This window comes from Symphalangus syndactylus, chromosome 23, assembly GCF_028878055.3.
Source record: "Symphalangus syndactylus isolate Jambi chromosome 23, NHGRI_mSymSyn1-v2.1_pri, whole genome shotgun sequence".
Lineage (NCBI taxonomy): Eukaryota > Metazoa > Chordata > Mammalia > Primates > Hylobatidae > Symphalangus > Symphalangus syndactylus.
This window is the reverse complement of record NC_072445.2, coordinates 26092710-26115138: the sequence shown is the minus strand read 5'-3', so window position 1 is coordinate 26115138 and position 22429 is coordinate 26092710. Positions and strand designations below refer to the sequence as shown.

Sequence of the window (22429 nt, the reverse complement as noted above, 5' to 3'; positions counted from 1 at the left end):
TGTTCTTTCACTCTTTGCAATAAATCTTATTGCTGCCCACCACCATGCCCGGCTAATTTTTTTTTTGTATTTTTAGTAGAGACAGGGTTTCACCATGGTCTCGATCTCCTGACCTCGTGATCCACCCGCCTTGGCCTCCCAAAGTGCTGGGATTACAAGTGTGAGCCACCGTGCCCGGCAAGGAAGGTCTTTCTAACAACCCCCAACCCTTCTGGATTGGGAACATTCGCCTGCCTAGAACCAGCTTCCGCTTTCAATTTTCTTGGGGGAAGCCGAGGGCTGACTAGAGGCAGAAAGCTGACGTCCTGAACTCCCAGCTCTAGCTGGTTGAGATCATGTGTGCGCCCCTACCTTTCCTTCTGACCCATAACTCCTGGGTCCTGACCACGACTTTCTTGAAAGAGTAGCCCCAAAATTCTCCTTACCTCTGAATCTACTTCCTCTGATCCCTGCCTCCTAGGTACAAAGGTTCAGACTTTCATTTCCTCTAGCAAGTTGTATCTCCAAAGAGGTCTAAGGAAGCGCTATGCTGCATCCTTAAGCATCTAGGCTATAAACCCAGGGACTCTTATCCCTAGTGTCCCTCCTGGTTTAGGTATACAGCTTTCGACATGGGCAGTTATGAGGGACCTGTTCCCCACCACCCTTGCCAGGGCCCGAAGTTTGTAATGGCTAAGTGAAGGAGACAGAGAGAGAGATGGAGGGGAGAGAAAGAGAGATGGAGGAGAGAGAGACACAGAGGAGAGAGAGAGATGGAGGAGAGAGACGGAGTCAAAAAGAAAGATAGAAATAGAAAAAAAAAATTGTGCCCTACTCCTTTAAAAACCAGTGTAAATTTAAAACCTATACTTGATAATTGAAGGGCTTCTCTGTGGCCCTCTATAATACTCCAATGCTACCTTGTTGTCAGTGTAAACAAGGGCGTAGCCTGAAAACACTGAGACCACTGACAACCAGTAGCTTTCCTATCAAAAATCCTTAACCCAGTAACCCGTGGATGCATTCAATCTGTAGTGGCAACTGCTTTGCTAACAGAAGAAAGTAGAAAAGTAACCTTTAGAGGAAATCTCATTGTGAGCACACCTCACCAGTTCAGAATTATTCTAAGTCAAAAAAGCAAAAAGGTTACTAACTCAAAAATCTTAAAGTGTGGGGCTATTCTGTTAGAAAAAGGTAATATAACTCCAACCACTGATAATTCCCTTAACCCAGCAGATTTCCTAACAGGGGATTTAAATCTTAATTACCATACAAAGCTCCAACCAGACCTAGGAGGAACTCCTTTCAGGACAGGAAGATAGATGCTTCCTCCCAGGTGATTGAGGATACAATGGGTATTCAGTAACTGACAGGGAGACTCTTGTGGAAGCAGAGTTAGAAAAATTGCCTAATAATTGCTCTGCTCAAACATGCAAGCTGTTTGCTTTCAAACATGCAAGCTGTTTGCACTCAGCCAAGCCTTAAAGTACTTACAGAATCAAGTACTTACTCAATCCTGACTCAAAAAGTTACCTACACCCTCTCTGAAATGAATTTGCATGAGAACTGTTGTTTATGGGAATGCATCTTGATGGGGCAGCTGGGTTGTTATGAAATACTCAGGAACCCAGCCCAGCTCTAGGACTCACCCTTGAGCACAGAGGCAATGTTGGGCACGCTGGTGAAGGACCACTAGAATCCAGCAGCCCAGACCCCTTTCTTTGTGGTCAAGAAAGGTGGGAAAACAGGTGCAGGACTGCTACATCAGTGAGCTTAACTAATCCAATAAGCAGAGGTCCATGGGTGATTACACACCCTGGAAAGGAATAAGCATTAGGACCATAGAGGACGCTCTACGACTAATGCTCATGGAAAATGACTAGGGGTGCTGGCATCCCTATGTTCTTTTTTCAGATGGGAAACGTTCCCCCCAAGGCAAAAATGCCCCTAAGATGTATTCTGGAGAATTCAGCCCAGTCAGAGTGTATGCACCTTTTCCCCTCTCAGACTTGAAGCAAATTAAAATAGACCTAGGTGAATTCTCAGATAACCCTGATGCCTATATTAATGTTTTACAAGGGTTAGGACAATCCTTTGATCTGACATGGAGACAAATAATGTTACTGCTAGATCAAACACTAACCCCAAATGAGAGAAGTGCTGCCATAACTGCAGCCCGAGAGTTTGGCAATCTCTGGTATCTCAGTCAGGTCAATGATAGGATGACAACAGAGGAAAGAGAACGATTCCCCACAGGCCAGCAGGCAGTTCCCAGTGTAGACCCTCACTGGGACACAGAATCAGAACATGGAGATTGGTGCCGCAGACATTTGCTACCTTGCATGCTAGAAGGACTAAAGAAAACTAGGAAGAAGCCTATAAATTATTCAATGATGGCCACTATAACACAGGGAAGGAAGAAAATCCTACCGCCTTTCTGGAGAGACTAAGGGAGGCATTGAGGAAGCATACCTCTCTGTCACCTGACTCTATTGAAGGCCAACTAATCTTAAATGGTAAGTTTATCCTTTAAGTCAGCTGCAGACATTAGAAAAAAAACTTCAAAAGTCTGCCTTAGGCCCGGAGCAAAATTTAGAATCACTATTGAACTTGGCAACCTCAGTTTTTTATAACAGAGATCAGGAGGAGCAGGCGGAACGGGACAAACGGGATAAACAAAAGGCCACCGCTTTAGTCATGGCCCTCAGGCAAGCAGACTTTGGAGGCTCAAGAAAGGGGAAAAGCTGGGCAAATCAAATGCCTAATAGGGCTTGCTTCCAGTGCAGTCTACAAGGACACTTTAAAGAAGATTGTCCAAGTAGAAATAAGCTGCCCCCTCGTCCATGCCCCTTATGTTGAGGGAATCACTGGAAGGCCTACTGCCCCAGGGAATGAAGGTCCTCTGAGTCAGAAGCCACTAACCAGAAGATCCAGCAGCAGGACTGAGGGTGCCCGGGGCAAGCGCCAGCCCACGCCATCACCCTCACAGAGCCCCGGGTATGCGTGACCATTGAGGGCCAGGAGGCTAACTGTCTCCGGGACACCGGCGCAGCCTTCTCAGTCTTACTCTCCTGTTCCGGACAACTGTCCTCCAGATCTGTCACTATCCAAGGGGTCCTAGGACAGGCAGTCACTAGATACTTCTCCCAGCCACTAATTGTGACTGGGGAACTTCACTCTTTTCACGTGCTTTTCTAATGATGCCTGAAAGCCCCACTCCCTTGTCAGGGAGAGACATTCTAGCAAAAGCAGGGGCCATTATACACCTGAATATAGGAGAAGGAACACCTGTTTGTTGTCCCCTGCTTGAGGAAGGAATTAATCCTGAAGTCTGGACAACAGAAAGACACTATGGATGAGCAAAGAATGCCCATCCTGTTCAAGTTAAACTAAAGGATTCCGCCTCCTTTCCCTACCAAAGGTAGTACCCCCTTTGACCTGAGGTCCAACAAGGACTCCAAAAGACTGTTAAGGACGTAAGAACTGAAGGCCTAGTAAAACCATGCAGTAGCCCCTGCAATACTCCAGTTTTAGGAGTACAGAAACCCAACGGGCAGTGAAGGTTAGTGCAAGATCTCAGGATTATCAGTGAGGCCGTTGTCCCTCTATAACCAGCTGTACCTAACCCTTATACTCTGCTTTCCCAAATACCAGAGGAAGCAGAGTGGTTTACAGTCCTGGACCTTAAGGAGGACTTTTTCTGCATCCCTGTACATCCTGATTCTCAATTCTTGTTTGCCTTTGAAGATCCTTTGAACCCAACATCTCAACTCACCTGGACTGTTTTACCCCAAGGGTTCAGGGGTAGCCCCCATCTATTTGACCAGCCATTAGCTCAAGACTTGAGCCAGTTCTCATACCTGGACACTCTTGTCCTTCAGTATATGGATGATTTACTTTTAGCCACCCGTTCATAAACCTTGTGCCATCAAGCCACCCAAGCACTCTTTTTTTTTTTTGAGATGGAGTCTCACTATGTCAACCAGGCTGGAGTGCAGTGGCGCAATCTCAGCTCACTGCAACCTCTGCCTCCTAGGTTCATGCCATTGTCCTGCCTCAGCCTCCCAAGTAGCTGGGACTACAGGCGTCCACCACCACACCTGGCTAATTTTTTGTATTTTTAGTAGAGACGGGTTTTCACCGTGTTAGCCAGGATGGTCTCGATCTCCTGACATTGTGATCTGCCTGCCTCAGCCTCCCAAAGTGCTGGGATTACAGGCATGAGCCACTGTGCCCAGCCCCACCCAAGTGCTCTTAAATTTCCTCGCCACCTGTGGTTACAAGGTGTCCAAACCAAAGGCTCAGCTCTGCTCACAGCAGGTTAAATACTTAGGGATAAAATTATCCAAAGGCACCAGGGCCCTCAGTGAGAAATGTATCCAGCCTATACTGGCTTATCCTTATCCCAAAACACTAAAGCAACTAAGAGGATTCCTTGGCATAACAGGCTTCTGCCGAATATGGATTCCCAGGTACAGCGAAATAGCCAGGCCATTATATACACTAATTAAGAAAACTCAGAAAGCCAATACCCATTTAGTAAGATGGATATCTGAAGCAGAATTGGCTTTCCAGGCCCTAAAGAAGGCCCTAACCCAAGCCCCAGTTAAGCTTGCCAACGGGGCAAGACTTTTCTTTATATGTCACAGAAAAAACAGGAATAGCTCTAGGAGGCCTTACACAGGTCCAAGGGATGAGCTTGCAACCCATGGCATACCTGAATAAGGAAACTGACGTAGTGGCAAAGGGTCGGCCTCATTGTTTATGGGTAGTGGTGGCAGTAGCAGTCTTAGTACCTGAAGCGGTTAAAATAATACAAGGAAGAGATCTTACTGTGTGGACATCTCATGATGTGAATGGCATACTCACTGCTAAAGGAGACTTGTGGCTGTCAGACAACCGTTTACTTAAATATCAGGCTTTATTACTTGAAGGGCCAGTGCTGTGACTGTGCACTTGTGCAACTCTTAACCCAGCCACATTTCTTCCAGACAATGAAGAAAAGATGGAACATAACTGTCAACAAGTAATTGCTCCAAAATACGCCACTTGAGGGGACCTTTTAGAGGTTCCCTTGACTGATCCTGACCTCAACTTGTATACTGATGGAAGTTCCTTTGTAGAAAAAGGACTTCGAAAAGCAGGGTATGCAGTGGTCAGTGATAATGGAATACTTGAAAGTAATCCCCTCACTGCAGGAACTAGTGCTCAGCTGGCAGAACTAATAGCCCTCACTTGGGCACTAGCATTAGAAGAAGGAAAAAGGGTAAATATATATACAGGATCTAAGTATGCTTACCTAGTCCTCCATGCCCACACAGCAATATGGAGAGAAAGGGAATTCCTAACTTCCAAGGGAACACCTATCAAACATCAGGAAGCCATTAGGAGATTATTATTGGCTGTACAGAAACCTAAACAGGTGGCAGTCTTACACTGCCAGGGTCATCAGAAAGGAAAGGAAAGGGAAATAGAAGGGAACCACCAAGCAGATATTGAAGCCAAAAGAGCTGCAAGGCAGGACCCTCCATTAGAAGTGCTTATAGAAAGACCCCTAGTATGGGGTAATCCCCTCTGGGAAACCAAGCCCCAGTACTCAGAAGAAGAAATAGAATGGGGAACCTCACGAGCACATAGTTTCCTCCCTTCAGGATGGCTAGCCACCAAAGAAGGAAAAATACTTTTGCCTGCAGCTAACCAATGGAAATTACTTAAAACCCTTCACCAAACCTTTCACTTAGGCATTGATAGCACCCATCAGATGGCCAAATTATTATTTACTGGACCAGGCCTTTTCAAAACTATCAAGCAGATAGTCAGGGCCTGTGAAGTGTGCCAAAGAAATAATCCCTTGCACTGCAGGCCATACATTTCAATCCCTATATCTTTAACTGCCTTGTTAAGTTTGTCTCTTCCAGAATCGAAGGTGTAAAAGTACAAATTGTTCTTCAAATGAAGCCCCAGATGCAATCCATGACTAAGATCTACCACGGACCTCTGAACTGGCCTGCTAGCCCATGCTCCGATGTTAATGATATCGAAGGCACCCCTCTCAAAGAAATCTCAACCACACAACCCCTACTATACCCCAATTCAGCAGGAAGCAGTTAGAGCGGTCGTCGGCCAACCTCCCCAACAGCACTTGGGTTTTCCTGTTGAGAGGGGTTACTGAGAGACAGGACTGGCTGGATTTCCTAGGCCGACTAAGAATCCCTAAGCCTAGCTGGGAAGTTGAGCACATCCACCTTTAAACACGGGGCCTGCAACTTAGCTCACACCCAACCAATCAGGTAGTAAAGTCAAGGCAGTGAGGGCATGAGGGCTAGAAAGTCTGAAAGTGAGCATGGCTAGGTGAGGGATGGAGAGTGGCCAACATGAGGCTGGACAAATAAAGAAGGTGGGTTATGCAGGGCTTCGTAAACTCTGTTGAGTTTGGATTTCACCCTGAGGGCATTAATGGCTCACTGAAGGTTTTGAACCAGAAAATCATGCAAAAGGCCCAAGAACACCAAGTCCAGTGTGCAGGACACTGCAGCAATGGGGCCAGAAGCGAGGGCAACCTGCTAACTGGACAGAGATTGAGAAGGAAATGGCAGGACACATAGGAAGATGGGCGAGTAAGAGTTGATGGCAGATTTCCAGCCTGGGCAACTGGGTGGACAAACAGTGTGGAGCTTTAATCTCTGAGAGTTGAAACCTGATTTCGGTTTGGGACAGGGTCAGTTGGAGTTGCCTGAGGGGTGGGTAGGTGAACATGCCAGAAGGCAGATGTACAGGATCGGGGTTCTGATGCCCAGGAAAAAGGTCTGTGCAGAGTGTCTTTCCAGAAACCTGCCCTGCAGTTCAATTGCTGATTTCACTAAACTCTTCTGGCCACAACTAACAGAGTTGATGTGCCCGACTAGAGTTGCCCAGACCTTTCTCTGTCTCAGAGAGACGTGGGAGGGATTGCTGTCCCAGGGGAAAACGGATCTGAGTGGCTCTTCCCAGGGCTGGCTCCAGGTATGGAAGTTGACACCAACCTGTCTCACTCCATGAGTGGGATGTGCCTGTGTTATAGGAGTCCTAACCAGTGACTCTCTCTCCTCGCACCCCCCGCAGAATGGGACACAAGCAGTGGCAACTCTACCTCCTAACTGCCTCACGTATCTCTTTCCTTGTCCCATCCCCTTCCACTGTGTGGGTCAGAGCCTCATGGTTTCTCATCTGCACCACCCCAGGGTCCTCCCAGTGGGCCTCCCTGCCGGCAGCTTCACTTCGCTCTATTCTCTTCTTCACTTACAACCAGAGTAGGCTTGCTCAAACACAAATCTGAATATCACTGTCATTCTTTAAATTCTTCAGTGAGTCTCCATGTCATGCAGGATGCATCCTCACCACACTCCTCACTCTCTCATCTCCAGCTCAATGAGCACCTTGAGAAGAGCAGGGCCTCCTTTCTCCCTGCCTGGGTGCATTTGCTAGCCCTGCCACATACGGCCATAGTCAGGCCAAATCTAACTCCTATCTCATTGCTTTCCGGGAGCTATGGCCTCTCCTCTGTGCCCTCCAGAGTCCTGGTGAGCCTCTAATAACACCTGAGGGACACTGTGTCTGCACAATTGTCCTGTGACCTCATGGTGTGGGGCATGGCCTGCTGGGTCCCCCCATTCCTGCACCACCAATGAACAGTAACGCCTGCACAGCTCCACACATATTTTGAGGAACTGAGGATATGAGCCTGCGCTTTGAGATCTCACAAATTCCCACACCCTCTGCCCTACTCTGCATCTCATCCATTTCTGCAAAACATACTGACATGTGTCCCTCAAATGCTATGTATGGACCTGGTGGGTCCTGATAAAAATAAACCAATGGCAAAGAAATTTTTATGAGACAATTGAGGAAATGCGCATGCAGTTATTTGACAAAATTAAGAAACATAAACTTCCAGTGTTAGAATAGAATGGTGATGTCTAGAAAAAAGCACTTACATTTTAAAGAAACATACTAGTATACCTCCAGCAATACTAAAATGCATATGCACAGTGTTATTCATTGCAGCATTGTTTGTAATTCCAAAACATTAGAAACAACCTAAATGTCCACACATATAAGGGTGCTTGCAGGCCAGGCGCGGTGGCTCACACCTGTAATCCCAGCACTTTGGGAGGCCGAGGTGGGCAGATCATGAGCTCAGGAGTTCAAGACCAGCCTGGCCAAATATGGTGAAACCCTGTCTCTAATAAAAATACAAAAATTAGCCAGACGTGGTGGTGCGCACCTGTAGTCCATAGTCCCAGCTACTTGGGAGGCTGAGGCAGAAGAATCGCTTGAATCTGGGAGGCAGAGGTTGCAGACAGCCGAGATCATGCCACTGGACTCCAGCCTGGGCGACAGAGTGAGACTCTGTTTCAAAGAAATGAATAAATAAATAAAGAGTGCTTACATAAACTATGATGCATTCATACGATGGAGTATTTTGCAGCTGTAGCAAATAAAGGAAGACATCTATGAACTTAGATGGAGGTGATTTCTAGGACCTATCATTAAGTGAAGGGTGGGGGAACCAACAACCACACAAAACAAAGAGCAAAAGAGTATTATGGTATGCTGCCCTTTATGTAAGAAAGAAGGGGTTGTAAGAAAATATGTACTTGAGCAAAAGAAAAACAAAAGGGTAAAGTTAGAAATTTGTGAGATTTGTCATCAACAGGGGGATGAGTGAGAAAGGGGTGGGAAAAAGAGGGACTAGGAATGGGGAATTAGGGACAGAGAGAGACAGTGTCTCCAAAGACACTTTTTCATATAACTCTAGCTCTTAGAATCATGGTAAAGTTTTGCATACCAGAAAACTAAGTAATTAATTAAAACCAACCAGGAGGTAAGGAAACCGCAAAGTGGAATATACAAACACTAACAACCTAACAGCATTTCAAATGAATAGATTACCAAACTGAAGGAGGTGGGGGGGAAAAGAACTGACCTAAATAACCATAGAAAACCGCATTTTGACTGGATATTGTAAGGCTTAAGACCAAAAAAAAAAAAAAGAAGGAAAGAAAAATACTGTACTCTTGTTAGCAGATTTGTTTTTCACAGAGGTATGCATTGGCAATTCTGCAACTATTTTACATGTACTAGGATTAAACAAATATGCAAATATTGTATATTTTAGATAATCATAGCCAGATTTCTCACTTGTCAGAGAGGTTAGAAATAAGGAAAGGAGACAGCTAAATGAATCTACTGAATTGAAATAGTAGGTATCTGTATGAACTCATGGTTTTTTTTATCATATTTATACAGATAGCTATATAAATACATACAGAAGTGTATGTATGTGTGGGTTAATATACCTACATATATTTCCCACTGGGGAGAGCCTAGAAGCATTGAAAACCCAGAAGCAATGAGTACACATAATTCCGAGATCCTAGTTTTCAAATACCTTCCCCAATAAAAGGAAACAAGGATCTTTGGAGAAATGGTTGACTTCAAGGCTGGGGCACAGACAAGACGAGATAAGCCTGGAACATCTTTGGCACAGAAAGTATCTGGAAATGCTCACAATAAGAGAGGAGGTTTGTCATAAAAGACACAGAAGCCAATCTGAAGGAGCTCCTACAGGCTAAAGCTGGATCAATTTGAGCAATAAAATAGATACTGATGGTATTAGATTGTAACCTTTAGAATAAAATATCTATAAATCTGTACTAAGAAAATAATTGAATGAATGGAAGAATAAATAAAGGAGAAGAGACAGTTTTTCTTTACAGAAGAATTCCAATTATTAAATGTAGATGGAATGAGGGAAATAGAAAGTCACTATTAGACAAACACTATAGTAGTATTTGCTGCAGGCAAGATCCATAATGGATGCTAAAGTTAGTGAGTAGAAGCTTATTTTGAAACTGAATATTTTTATAGTCACAAAGTATCTTCCACAAGATGTTTATGAATTCCAAAGGGATAAATAGTAATATTACAGTTGATGAACCTGGCAGGTGCTACTTTAATCAAGGGATTAAGGTTAAGATCACAATTAATAAGACATACCATGTCTCCGATATGAAATTATGGGTGGAAATGATAAGCTGAGACTGGAACAACTGCTGTGACATTTTGCAAAAAATGTATGTCATCAATCGAGTCATGAGGAAACATCACATAGACCCAAATTGAGGTACATTCCACAAAATAATTGACCATTACTCTTCAAAAATGCGACCATCATGAGAGACAAGAAAAGACTGAGGAACTGCCACAGTTTGGAGGTAACTAAGGAGATGTGACAACGAAATGCTGTGCTGGGGTCCTGGATGGGATCCTGGGCTAGAAAAAAGATACTGATTGAAAAACTGGTGAAATTCAAGTAAGGCCTGGAGTTTAGTCGATAGTGTATCAATGTTAAATTCCTGGTTTCGATCATTGTACTGTGGTTACATAAGATGTTAACATTAAAGGACGCTGGGTGAGGGGGTATTTGGGAAACTTGTACTAGTTTTGCAATTTTTCTGTTACATAAATAATTCCCCCCCCAAGTCTAAAAGATACACATTAGATTATAGAGGAAAAAAACTAAGTCTGAGATTTGCTTCAAATATTGTCAATAATTTTTGAAGCAAGGTGATGGGTACATCAAGGCTTTGTAGTGTTCTTTCTAGGTTTATGTATGTCAGACAATTTCCTTTAGAAAAGTAGAAATTACATATACATGTATTAAGCCCTTTCTACATGCCAGGCACTGTGGTTAGCCATGGGGACTTGGCTAACCACCAGGACTTGAGGCCCTGCCTCAAGGAGCTCACAGTCAACAGGGGGAAAGCAGACATGATGCACAGGATGTAGAACGAGTGATGTGATAGAGGAAGCACAGGATGTCTGGGAGCAGGGGAGAAAACAGTGCTCCAAATAGAAGAAACAGCATTCAGAGCCTTGGGCTAGGGAGAAAGGCTGACTCGTAAATCACAGAGAAAAATCTGCAAATGACCTTAGGGAATGCAGCTGAGGTCTTTTGTCTGCCCAGGGCAAGGACAACTCAGCCAGATTCTTTGGGCCTATAAAACTTTGTGACATTATTTGTAATTTAGTGTTTTTAAATGAATTTAGAAGTCAATCTCCCTATGCTCTTTATCAAGTCCCCTTTCCCGACATCTCCTATGACTCTCCTATGACAATTTCCCCCTCTCCCCACAATGTCTTCTCATCTGTCATAAATCTGCAGCCTATTTAACAAGATCCCCCTTAAGCAGTGTTCACAGGATACTGGTCCCCAGTGACCTTCTGAGGCAGCCAAATAGATATGAAATCTTTTTGTGAATTTATGGATAGCCTTGAAATTAACTGCTGTCATTTTCTTCCTAGCAGAGCATGGAACTCTGGAGACTAAAGTAGTGTGGGAGTGGCCACTCCCAATTAGACTCCACCCCCTTCGGAAGGCAGGAGTTGTCATAGTATTAAAACAGCTAACATACACATCAGGAGGTGGCCTTGAGAAGCTGAGCGGAGACCAGCTGGACTTTAATCAGGTTAGTATTGACCTTAAACATCTTCATAAATGTTCTCATGTCTACTTCACTAAGAAAAACAAATTTAAATGTGTTAGAACATGCACATTCCTTCTATATGCAAGTTCTTTCTATTTGCCAAATTAAACATTACCCTGGGCTACCCTGCCAAAGCACTTATCCAATTAAAAAAAATTTTTGTGTGTGTAGTCATGATGTTTCGACTGTGTGGGAGAGTTTGCTTTCTTTGATAATTCTTCTTAAACAGCAGATTGGTGGGTTTCATAATTAGGATTGGTTATTTTATTGCCATAATCCTAGCTTGGTTTTCTTCATGCTTTTTGTTTGTTTGTTTTGAGACAGTCTCATTCTGTCACCCAGGCTGGAATGCAGTGATGTGACCATGTTTCACTGCAGCCTGAACATCTTGGGCTCAAGTGATCTTCCTGCCTCAGCCTCCCAAGTATCTGGGACTACAGGTGTGGAACACAAATCCTGGCTAATTTTTTTTTAATAGAGACTTTATTTAATTGTCCAGGCCAGTCCTGAACTCCTGAGCTCAAGCAATCTTCCCTCCTCAGCCTTCCGAAATGCTGGGATTATAAGTATGAGCCAACATGCCCAGCCCTAGTTTGTTTTTTAATTACTCTATACTACTGTATTCTAAAACAGCGAGCCTTATGAGGCAAATGGCAAAAAAAAAAAAAAAAAAAAGATTGCTCTTGAGATATCTACCCATGTTATATCCTATGAAGCACGGAGTGAACTTTGAGCAATGCACTACACTGTGCTTAAAGACTATGACAACTTCTCTGCTTCCCAGGAGCTCACAGTTTGAGGGGTGGGGGACATAAAAATGGTAACTTCTGCAGGGTGTAAATATTCAATAATAACAGGAAGAAACTAGTCTGAATGTCGAAGACCTAGGTTCTAATCCAGACTTTGACACTAAGTTGGCAAATTGCACATACTTTCTTTGGGGTTCAACGTATTCATTACAAACCTGGAGGAAGGGCTAGCTAGATCCCTTCTACCTCGATAATTTGGGAAGTCTTGAGGGGAGAACTAGATATATCAATAGAACATATAGTTTTTATAAGGCATATGAAGTCACCAAGTAGGTTGGAACATAATGCAAGTCAGTAGTGCTTGGAATAATTACCAACATAAAAATAAATAAATGAAAACAAAGGTCTTACACAGGAAAGCCTCAGAATCTCAGAGGGACCCTGTGAAGTCACCTTGGTGTTGGATCTGTCTAGTGCAAACAGAATTCACAGGTGGAAACAAGCCTGCTATGAAGAAGGAAGACACTCCTGTTGTCCAACTGTACATATACTAGTGTGCATTTTGCTTTTCTAGACTCATTCATTCATCCGTTCATGCATTCATTCATTCATTTTAGAGAAACCAAGAGACTGTTACCATGGCAGGGAAGCCCAAGCTTCACTACTTCAACGGACGGGGCAGAATGGAGCCCATCCGGTGGCTCTTGGCTGCAGCTGGAGTGGAGGTATGTTCTGAGTTAGGTCATCTTAAGTTGGACCTAATTGATTGTATCAAAATATTTTAATAAGCCAAGAGACTTCCATACTAGATTACCTGTGAATATTTTGGCCTCAAATAAAAACATCCCCAGTTGTTTTTTTAAAAATGGACAAATTTTACCAAATGAAATTTTAAAAATCTGTCCATCAAAGAGCACATGAAAAAGAATACATGAACAATTAAAATATATTTTGAAAAGAATCATCAACTAATCACAATGAGTGGACCTTATTTGCATTAGGATTTAAACAAATTATAAAATATAACTGATGACACATAACAATTAGGAACCTGAATATTGATTGAATATTAGATAATATTAAATAATTATTGTTAAATTTTTTAGTGTGATTTTGTGATGTTAGGTATGATGTTTCTGTTATGTTTCAGAGATACACACTGAAGTATTTAGGATGAGATAATATGATACCTCAGATTTGTTTCATATTATGACAGAGGAGGAGAGAAGCTGGGCATACAAATGAAAGACTGGCTTGGGTTGGTGATTATTGCAGCTGGATGATTGAAACAAAGAGGACTGTTGTATTTTATGTGTATTTTATATATATATGAGAAATTTATACAATAAAATCCTAAGTACATGGAAACTAAATGTCATTAAACATAAACTATCAACCACAATGAGGTCAAGGAGGGAGTGGATTGTAACAAACTGCCTGTTAAAGGCTGAGTATATTCAGTCAGTGGTTATTTTGTTGTGCACCTTTTAAGTGCCAGGTTCTGTCCTGAGGATTGGCAGTGAGCAAGGTAGACACAATTCTTGCCCTAAGGCAGACTACATACATGTCTACGAGGACTCAGATAAGAAAACACGTGGTTAAAATCAGGGGTGGGGGCTTCCAGAACACCCAAGCTTTCCCCAGTGTTACCAGGCCATCCTCCCAGTGTTTGAGTAGGAGATGCTGGGAGGTGTCTGTGGGACTCCGCTAAGTGCTGCCCTCTAGAGGTATCACTGAGAAAAACACTTCCCAGTCCAGACCAGAGTCCGTCAGTAACTGCCTGAGGGTTTTCCTCCAGAGTAAGTAATGGAAAAACTGAGAAGATGTTGTCCCTCGGGTGGCAGCAGAAAAGGAGGGTTTCAGGTGAGGTGGCGTCCTGTGAAGGGAACTTCTAGCGCGCCCCTTCAGCCTCAAAGCGCCGTGTGGACCTGAACCTCGGGACGGCACTGTCTCCACTGCTTCACGAGGGCTTGGGACTTTAGCCTCACCCTTTCTCAAACCTATGAGGAAATATGCACATAAGAAATCCAAACACTGCCGTTCCAGGTTGTTTTCTGTGTACAAATGAATACCCTGTTTCACTGTCATCCAGACATCAGCTCTGCAGCTCAGTGCCTTCTCTCCAGTGACGTTCCCTCCCTAATCATGGACATTTGTGAGATGGTGGGGAGGTGAAGTGAACTAAAAGATGGAGCAGGCCAGGAGCAGTGGGTCACACCTTTAATCCCAGCACTTGGGGAAGCCGATGGGGGAGGACTGCTTGAGCCCAGGAGTTCAAGATGAGTCTAAGCAACACAGCGAGACCCCAGCACTACAAAACAGAAATAAAAAATTAGCTGGATGTGATGGTGCATGCCTATAGTCCTAGCTACTCAGGTGGCTGAGGTGGGAGGGTTACTTGGGCCTGGTAGATCAAGGCTGCAATGAGCCGTGATCACACCACTGTACTTAAGCCTGGGCGACAAAGTAAGACTCTGTCTCAAAAAAAATAAAAATAAAAAAGAAGATTGAGCAGTTCTGACCCATGGTCAGACTCATGAGCGTGAGCATGGTCTGACCCATGCCTGTTTCTTGAGGGATCTAATCTAAATTTCCAAGCGGCCATGACCAGCTTCTTCTGTGTCCCCTGCCAAACTCAGAAATCTTATGTTCTCCAAATTATGTACCAGATGGGGGCCATTCAAGGTCACAAGTCTGCAATGCTATGGAATGAACTAACAAGAACCCGTTTACTGTTTCTGCTTCCAGTTTGAAGAGAAATTTATAGAATCTGCAGAAGATTTGGAAAAGTTAAGAAATGGTAAGATCAAGTCTCTAAGTGCCTCTGATGAGGGTATCTAGTAGAGAAGGTACAGTTGAAGATTGATTTTTTTTTTTTTGAGACGGAGTCTCGCTGTGTCGCCCAGGCTGGAGTGCAGTGGCGCGATCTCGGCTTACTGCAAGCTCCGCCTCCCGGGTTCACGCCATTCTCCTGCCTCAGCCTCCCGAGTAGCTGGGACTACAGGCGCCCGCCAACACGCCCGGCTAATTTTTTGTATTTTTAGTAGAGACGGGGTTTCACCGTGTTAGCCAGGATGGTCTCGATCTCCTGACCTCGTGATCCGCCCGCCTCGGCCTCCCAAAGTGCTGGGATTACAGGCGTGAGCCACCTTGCCTGGCCACAGTTGAAGATTTTAACACCAGGCGATGCCTATGTGTGTGTAGGGTGGTAGTTGTGGTGGTGGAGAGGGAGAAAGTGGTTAAAGTGGAAGGGATGTGGCTCCCTGAACAGGTCTGGCAACTCTCTCCAGGCTAAAAGGCCAGACCTCTCAGAGTATTTGCTAGAGGAACCATCCCCAGTGCCCTGAGAATGCCCTTTCCTTGTTTTCATGCTTGGGGCACCGTGAATGAGCTGTGGTCATCAGCTCAGGATCCCACACAGCCTTCCCCATCCAAGGACACACAAGAACATGAATAAGACGAAAAGAATAGAAATAGATGTGGCCATTACCTTGAGTTGTTTTCTTTCTTGGGTCATGTGATAAGGTCATACTGTAGTAATATTGTAGGCTTGGAAGAACACAGAAAGGGACCGCTACATAAAATCATGTCTCAGAACCTACTTTAAAGGCCATGAACACCACGAGACTTACCCTGGGAAGTTCTCGTTTTAAATGACATCTCTCTGGCACTCCCGTTATAAACTGTCTCAGCTTTTTCCTAAAATATCATGAAGATAAATCAACGCAAGAAAAATACAAAGGACCTACTATGTACCTGGATGGGGAATAAAAACATAAATGAAATAACAGGCTAAAAGGTAAAAGGAATCAGTTCAGAAAAAGAACTACAGGCAGCTAAAATCAAAATACTATTTCATTTTGGAGGATAACAGGCAATAATTTCTTTTTCATTTTATAACCTCAGTCATTTCAACCATCATTTTTCTTCCTGAAATGGTGGGATTCATAGAAATTTCATGCTCCTTTTTTTTTTTTCCTTCTTTCTAAAGATGGGAGTTTGATGTTCCAGCAAGTACCAATGGTTGAGATTGATGGGATGAAGCTGGTACAGACCAGAGCCATTCTCAACTACGTTGCCAGCAAATACAACCTCTATGGGAAAGACATAAAGGAGAGAGCCCTGTACGGTATATTTTCTGTTCTTCCATCCATAGAGAACACAGAGTGATTTAGGTCCTTCCTTGAGTGAGTGGGACCATGGCAGGGCATCATGACCAGCAGCAGGCTGGGTCTTGGGCGTGTACGCTGAGGTCCAGTATTGCAAAGTCCCATGGAGATGAGGGAACAGTGAAAATGGGGAGGGTTCAGGCAAGGGTGATTCTAGAAGAGGATGCAGTCCATGGATCCAGCACCTCATGGTGATTTCCAAACACTGATGAACCATGAACTGAGGAGGATGGGGAATCACAATTCCAGGTGCTCAGGCCTTCAGAGGCTGGACTCCAGCCAACAGCTTAGGACAGGCATAGAATGTTTGAGATTCTGTAGATGAAGGCCTGGAGAGGGAAGACTGCAAAGAAGCTGAATCTCAGGTCCCAGTAATTCCAAGAATGATGACCAGGAACCCAAGTTACCAGCCAATTACATGGACTGGTCAACTTGAGCAGGGCTAGTAGAGGCTCGCACCCAGAACTCTGGGGTTACCTTGAAACATTGATTCAAGGCTGAAGCAGCTAGATTTATCGAATACCAGCAAAGCCATGGGGTCTCCTCACTGTTGCAATTGGGCTGCCTGATTCTAAATAACATCCTATGTGAAACTGTTGGCAGTTCTTCAAAAAGTTTAGTGTAGAGTTACCAATGACCCAGCAATTCCTCTACTAGGTATATACCAAAAGAATCAAAATACTACCACACCAAATCTTGTACATAAACGTACAGTGCAAATAACGGCAGTTTTCATGGTATTCAAAATGTAGAAACAACCCAAATATCCATCAACCAATAAATGGAGGAACAAAGTGTGCCTTAGCCATGCAATGGAACAATATTTAGTCATGAAAAGAAATGAAGTATTGATGCATGCTACAAGAAAGTTGAGCCTTAAAGACATGTTACATAAAATAAATTAGACACAGAAGGCTACATATTTTAGGATTGTGTGTATGAAATGTCTAGAATATTCAAACCCATAAAGGCAGCAAGTAGACTAATGGTTGCCTGAAGCTAAAGGGTTTGGGGTTTGGGGAAAATGAATACTCAATGGGTACAGATGTCCTTATTAGGGTGATAAAAATATTCTAGAATTAGAGTGTGATGATATTTGCAGAATTCTGTAAATGTACTAAAAGTGACTGAACAGTATAATTTAATGGGTGACAACTATAATATGTGACTATACATCAATGAAACTGTTGTTTTAAAAAGTACTGTGGAAAACCCAGTTAAACACAAAAGAAAAAAAGGTCTCCTAAAATATATCCTGGTTGTAACTGTGTATAGAATTTCACCAAGGAAGGGGATCTTTACATGGATAGGGCTATAGAATTATGTTTCATGGGAGTAACTGGAAAAACTGCTAATATTGGGCATAGAAGTGGGCCTGGGAGATGTAAAATGATGAGACAGGACGAGGAACATGACTGAGATGGCTGTGCCAGGGACTCTCTTGGGATTACTTAGGAGGCAAGTCTTTGGCCATTTGACTCACACGAAGTTTATGCACAGAACAAACCACAATAGAGATGATAAATCCTGGCACAGCATCAGTGGGTACTGGCAGTGATTCCACCAATTTCTCTCATGACTGACTGTAGACAGGTCACTGATGCTCTTTGTACCTGTATTTGGTCATGTGCATAACAAAGACTTTAGAGATATATCTACCTCGATAAGTTGTTTAAAGAAATAAAAGGCAGCCAGGCATGGTGGCTCACGCCTATAATCCTAGCACTTTGGGAGGCCGAGGCGGGTGGATCACGTGAGGTCAGGGGTTCGAGACCAGCCTGGCCAACATGGTGAAACCCTATCTCTACTAAAAATGCAAAAATTATCTGGGCGTATTGGCAGGCGTCTGTAATCCCAGCTACTCTGGAGGCTGAGGCAGGAGAATCACTTGGACCCTGGAGGCGAAGGTTGCAGTGAGCCAAGATTGTGTAACTTCACTCTGGCTTGGAAGAATGAGGGAAACTCCATCTCAAAAAAAAAAAAAAAAAAAAAAAAGAAAAAGAAAAAGAAAGAAAGAAGGAAATGTCAACATACATGCACAAATCAGGGCATGATGACTAGAATATAAAAGGCACCCACTGGAGATGAATTACTTTGCCACCATCTGACCCTCTATTCTCTTAGGTTTTTATAAACCTACAAAATCTAAGGCAAGAGGCGTTTGATGCTTTGGCTGTTTTTGTCTTTCAGAATTGATATGTATACAGAAGGTATGGCAGATTTGAATGAAATGATCCTTCTTCTGCCCTTATGTCGACCTGAGGAAAAAGATGCCAAGATTGCCTTCATCAAAGAGAAAATAAAAAGTCGCTATTTCCCTGCCTTTGAAAAAGTAGGTGAAGCTGTTCAGCATTTTGGGGCACTGAGTTTAGAGGCCAGTGGAAAAATAGTGGCTGGGCATTCCTGGGGCACTGACCTTCACTTTCAGTGAGACTTCCTGAACACCAGTTCAGCTCTCTGACTCTCAAGGCATTTTATGAAAATTGACTTAGAGGAACAATGATACCACTTATCCCCAAGTTATAATTTTCCAGCAAAATTTCAATTTACCAGACCCCAGTATAGAATTCTCTATTCAACAATTTTATGTTCATAAGTAGAACATGGGCTGTGTAAGGCTCTGAACCACACTAGAGGTTGCTGTTGAGTCTGTGGAACACAGGCTTGGTCTGAAGACCAACATGATGAAAGCGATCCATTAGAAACTATTCTGGCACCCTGTGTAGGAAGACAGGAGACCAATTTCCCAACCAGAGAATATTGTAGTGTTTCAGAGATGGATATTTCTTCAAAGGATAGTGACAGTGGGGTGGAGAGCAAGATTTTTTAAAACGCATTTTAAAGTAAATTGCAGATGTCAGTGCAGTTCACTCCTAGACACTTCAGCTTGCAGATTATAACAGTGCAGGTTAGGAGTCAGAGCGGATATTGCAAGAAAGATGATGAATTCAAGTTCACTCTGTTAGATATGAGTTCTAAATTTCTTTTCAAAGAATTAATATGTCAGTATATTCAATTCTTTGCCTTCTACTTTTAAACGTAACTACCTCATAAAGCAATCTTTTTCGATCACCTGTGCCGCCCTGACTCATTCCGATCACCTGCTCCATCCTAACTCATTCCGATTACCTGCTCCATCCTAACTCATTCCAATTACCTGCTACCCGCTCTGCCCTGACTCCCGCCAAAGCACTCACCCCGTCATTCTTTTTAAATTAGCCAATCAGAATTAGTTTAGCCTGTGCGGTCTAACCTTAGCAATAGGGGAACGACACAGCAGCAGGGGGAACGACACAGCAGCAGGGGGAACGACACAGCAGCATGGGCCACGTGCATCAGGGATAAGAAACCCTTCCCCTCCTTTGTCCAAGTGTGTGCTCACCATTGTTCCATCTGTGAGGGCGCACCCTTCTATATAGAAGTACCTTGCCTTGCTGACAATTAAAAAGAAAATTTTATGTTCAAGTGCTATTCTTTTTGCGTCACTGAAACTTCAACAACCCAGGTTTACTTCAGATCCTAGGGAGACAGAGCAGGAAATGAGGAAAGCAGACAAGGCATTTTATGAAGATAGACTTGGAGGAACAATGATACCTCTTATACCCAAGTTATAATTTTCCAGCAAAATTTCAATTTACTAGACCCCAATATAGAATTCTCTATTCAACAAAATTTTATGTTTGGAAGTCGAACGTGAGCTGTGGAAGGCTCTGAATCACACTAGAGGTTGCTGTTGAGTCTATAGAACATACGGAGAAATGAAGACTCTGAAATAGTCTACTCCTGGAAGAAGAGTGCTGTCATGAAGGTGAAGTCGCTGCCCCAGGGAGACTGGGGAGGGAGACAGCAGATTGTAGAGCCACATCCTGAATGTCAAGGCTACACGCTGTAGGGTCTGGGGCAGACAAAACATGCAGTAGCAGGTGCTAAACCCCTGGCCCATGTGGAAAATGCAAGCAGGTGGATGGTGTGGATGCCACAGTGATGTGGAATGAGAAGACAAAATGGGAGCCTGAGCTGCAACCGAGGAGTGAGCAGAGCCACATTCTTGCTCCCTCACTCAATCAGGGAACATAAACAGAGGCCTGGACCTTCACACCATCCAGTTAGGCAACACTGGTGGGAATGTCAGGCTGGAAAGACTCAGGGAGAAGCAGAGGCCCCAGCCTGGGTGCGCATGTGTTCCTGATCTGATTCCTCAAATTCTCCAGGTGTTACAGAGCCATGGACAAGACTACCTTGTTGGCAACAAGCTGAGCCGGGCTGACATTAGCCTGGTGGAACTTCTCTACTATGTGGAAGAGCTTGACTCCAGCCTTATCTCCAGCTTCCCTCTGCTGAAGGTGACCCATTTCACAGCCCTCAGAGAGGCAGCCCCACATGTCCCATCTTGGGATCTAGTATCTGGGCCCTTGGACTGGCCATGTTCTGACCCCAGCCTTTTTCAGGCCTTCACTACCCCAGGTCTCCAAAATGAGCTTCCAGACCCCAATTCTGAGGCATGAAAAGACTCTTGTTCTTGAAAGGAAATTTGTGGTGCATGCTACCCCATGAAAAGTATTTTGCCTTTTATCATGGAAAGGACCCAGGGCCCAGCATCTTCCTCCTTCCTCCATTCCTCTGTGGTCTGTTCCTGAGTTCTGTGAAGGGGGGCCAGCAGGAGCTGTCAGATAATTGTGTTCCTCTGTGCACAGCTCACCCAACACACTGCCCCCAACCCTGTATCTCTCACTGAGAAAACATGGTCCCATGGTTTGAATTTAATATTTTCTATAACATTTTCCTTTCCAACTCATTTCTCCATATTTTCACTTCTGCTTAGAGACTGACTTGTGTTGATATCTCACGGGCACATTATTTTTTCTTGTCTTATACAAGAGTCACTAATCTACGGGATTAATATGTAAGGAGAAAGATAGGGATGACCGAACTGATTAAAACTTTAAGACATCTTTGGGGAAAATAAAGTGAGCTACATGTTATTCCTCTTATCTTCATTTCTCACTGAGCGTCTGTTTCTGCCTCCATGCTAGTGCTGATGGAGCAGCCTTGCTTGGTCTTTTGCAGGAGGGGTCAGATTCCCTGGGTGGTATTAATGGTGGTGGCAGGCCTTGGCTTCACTCTGAGGCTGTGCTTTGTGAATTACAGGCACTGAAAACCAGAATCAGCAACCTGCCCACGGTGAAGAAGTTTCTACAGCCTGGCAGCCCAAGGAAGCCTCCTGCAGATGCAAAAGCTTTAGAAGAAGCCAGAAAGATTTTCAGGTTTTAATAAAGCAGCCATGGAGGTCAAGAACATGCAAGACCAATATTCTAAAGTTTTGCAACAATGAAATGCTTTACTTAAGTGTTGATTGTGCCTGTTGTAAAGCTAATGAACCCTTTCCAATTATATGCTCATTAAATAATAAAAACGCCTATTTGCCAACTTAGTTAAAATTTAAGCCTTTTCATTAGGATCTGATATGAATTCAGATTTCTAATCTCCTCCTAACCTGTCTCTTTCTTGAAATTAAAAATTTAGTAAAAATGGGAAATGTAGGTTATATGGTTTGACTTTTACCAAGAATTATCCTGTAACATTTGTCATACAATCTATTAAAATGTCAATGTAGAAATGCGCTCCTGATATTTTCAGGTATGCATGGGAGAAGAGTTACCATTCTGGGTAATGGCATAAAGACATTTTCTTCTTTTCCTGGACAGTCATTTTATTTCTGATAAAAGCATTCTTTCTCCTGCATTTTCAAAACAATGATTCTCTCTGCCGTGGATCCCTCAGTTTTCTAGGTGAGGAAATATTGAAGAGCAAACAGACCCATCCTCTGCTCTCAGGCCACCCTGTTGTCCCTTACAGTGCGTGTGCTGTAAGGGACAGCAGGGCTGTCCTCACTCTGCTCCTTAAGGCTCTGTCCTCACAGCAGGCTTATCCTCACTCTGCTCCTTAAGGCTCTGTGGGATCCTGGGCATGAACCTTCCCTCACTTCCCTCAGTGCCACTCAGGC

The 22429-nt window shown here is 43.7% G+C and overlaps 1 protein-coding gene across 1 annotated transcript; it reads left to right on the top strand.

Annotated features, from left to right (window-relative positions):
* Positions 1–11369: 11369 nt before the first annotated feature.
* Positions 11370–22069, top strand: LOC129473070 (glutathione S-transferase A3). Its single transcript, XM_055263298.2, has 7 exons — positions 11370–11489; positions 12874–12981; positions 15005–15056; positions 16248–16380; positions 18616–18757; positions 20637–20768; positions 21574–22069. Exons 2-7 carry the CDS (start codon positions 12895–12897, stop codon positions 21694–21696), a joined length of 669 nt encoding a protein of 222 aa, XP_055119273.1. The 5' UTR covers positions 11370–11489; positions 12874–12894; the 3' UTR covers positions 21697–22069.
* Positions 22070–22429: the final 360 nt, after the last annotated feature.